This window comes from Lactuca sativa, chromosome 3 (assembly GCF_002870075.4).
Source record: "Lactuca sativa cultivar Salinas chromosome 3, Lsat_Salinas_v11, whole genome shotgun sequence".
In the NCBI taxonomy this organism is placed as follows: Eukaryota; Viridiplantae; Streptophyta; class Magnoliopsida; order Asterales; family Asteraceae; genus Lactuca; species Lactuca sativa.
The window spans coordinates 299,147,288-299,149,373 of record NC_056625.2 but is presented as its reverse complement, the minus strand read 5'-3'; the positions used below and the strand labels follow the sequence as shown (position 1 = coordinate 299,149,373).

Here is a 2,086-nt window from a genome sequence, read left to right as displayed (position 1 = left end):
GTTTTGGTTTCATGTACTTCTTGTTCAAAAGGAAGGGAGTCAGCATGATCGCAGCGTAGCACACTATGATTTTCCGCATATGAGATCTTTGGGAGTTGTACTCTGATAATACTCTTTTATGACATGATTTGATTATTGATACATTGATTTTGATATGATTTGATACTATGGATGTTTTCAGACAAATGGTTTTATAATTATTAAATTAAAAATGAAATATTTGGTCTTGAAATTTGGGATGTTACACGCATGAAGAACCAACAATATATTCAGCTTCAACAGTTGATAAAGAAACACAAGTTTGCTTCTTAGATTGCCAGCTTACAAGCTTTCCGTTAAGAAATTGACATACACCAGTTGTGCTTTTCCGATCAAGACCACATCTACCTAAATCAACATCGGAATATGCCTGCACAAAGAATCCTGAATTATATGCATACCATAAACCAAGTGAAGTAATCTTCTTGAGATATCGAAACATATTGTTCAATGCCATCATCTGTGGTTCTCTTGGATTTGCTTGAAACCTAGCACAATAACATACAACAAACTTTATATTAGGTCGACTAGATGTTAAATTCAATAAAGAACCTATCATTTGACTATATAAAGTAATATCAACTACCAGTTTGTCAAGTGAAGGAAACAGATTGGTTCTGAACGCCATAGGAACTTTAATTTTTGAATCACCATTCATACCGAATTTGGATGGTATGGTCTTCATAAAAGCTTCTTGGTTTATAAATATTCCCTCCTTACTCTGTCTTATATTCAATCCAAGGAAAAAATTAATTGGACCCATTAAATTTCAGAGTTAAGTTGGGATTTGTTGATCCAAAAATAATATCATCAATTAGACGATTACTGGAACATATGTGGCCCTCATCCCTTCCGGATCAATTCACTTAAAACATCACTTGGAGACTTCGATAGTGTACAACCCAACATAATCTACCCCTGACCCCATTGAGCCCACTCCTGAAGTGGCCAAACCTGTTTCCTCGGAAGGAAAGATAAAGAAATCTTCCAAACGAAAATCATCCCCTTCGAAACCAAAAACCCAAAAAAACCCAAAGTCGGCTCTTCTTCTCAACAGAAAGGAGCCAAAGACATTCTGGCTGACTCTGGCCGTCCGCATACCCCACCAACCCACTCTTCCGAGGTATCCCACGGACTTTTAAAACACAACCACACACCCACGGGGAGTCTGCACGCAATCCACCCTCACCTTACCAATAAGGTGATGTCAGTGTTGAACAAAGTTCCTTGTCCCCTGGAACAAACCCACATGTCACACTTTCTATCCCACCTTCTTCTACACACGCGCGGTCTGAAACCACTATTTCGAACCCCAAGCATTCCAAGGCTAGAGTAGTCCCTCCAACCTCAAGTGCCTCAACTGGTTTGATACCCGGTAAGGGTACAGGATGACTAGGTGTTAACGATCAACTTTGGGAAGATTTTTGTCACACCCCCAAAACCGATGAACGACGGAAACGTTCTGGGGTGGAGGACGTCATGTACAGTATCACAACAATGAAAAGTAGTAAACAAGCAACAGCATCATCCATTGCATTAATAGTATAGTTTCATACAAGTGTGTTCTGTCAACTTATATAGACACCAAAAATTATATACATCAAAATAAAAGAGGAGTCTTGAACGAGCTCCTTCTTCTCAAAACCTGGCACCTGTACCTGTCTACTGGCGACCTGAGAATACAAGTTATTTTGAAAGCGAGTATCAGCTTTAGAGCTGGTGAGATCATAAGTAAATTAGTGTCTGTGTTTGTATGAAAGCATTTGTAAGATGTTTTATAAGATGTACTGTGTATATTTGTAAAAGTTTTGTATTTGATTGAACTCTCCTAGAAAACCCGATGTTTTCTACTAAAAGTAGCCTTCTACCAAGGCATCTAGTATTTGTGTGTGTGTTTCTTGTAAAAGTGTGTATTTTCCCAAATCCGACTATCATTAACCAAAAATATAGTTTTTACATTATTGTTTATTGTGTGAATATCACAAGGTAAAAAGTAATGGGAAAATGTTATAGTACTATAATGTAGTAATTAGTAACTACTGTCGTA

The 2,086-nt window shown here is 37.6% G+C and overlaps 1 protein-coding gene across 1 annotated transcript; it reads right to left on the bottom strand.

Moving 5' to 3' along the window:
* Positions 1 to 241: 241 nt before the first annotated feature.
* Positions 242 to 697, bottom strand: LOC111921616 (uncharacterized mitochondrial protein AtMg00810-like). Its single transcript, XM_023917195.1, has one exon. It carries the CDS (start codon positions 695 to 697, stop codon positions 242 to 244), a length of 456 nt encoding a protein of 151 aa, XP_023772963.1.
* Positions 698 to 2,086: the final 1,389 nt, after the last annotated feature.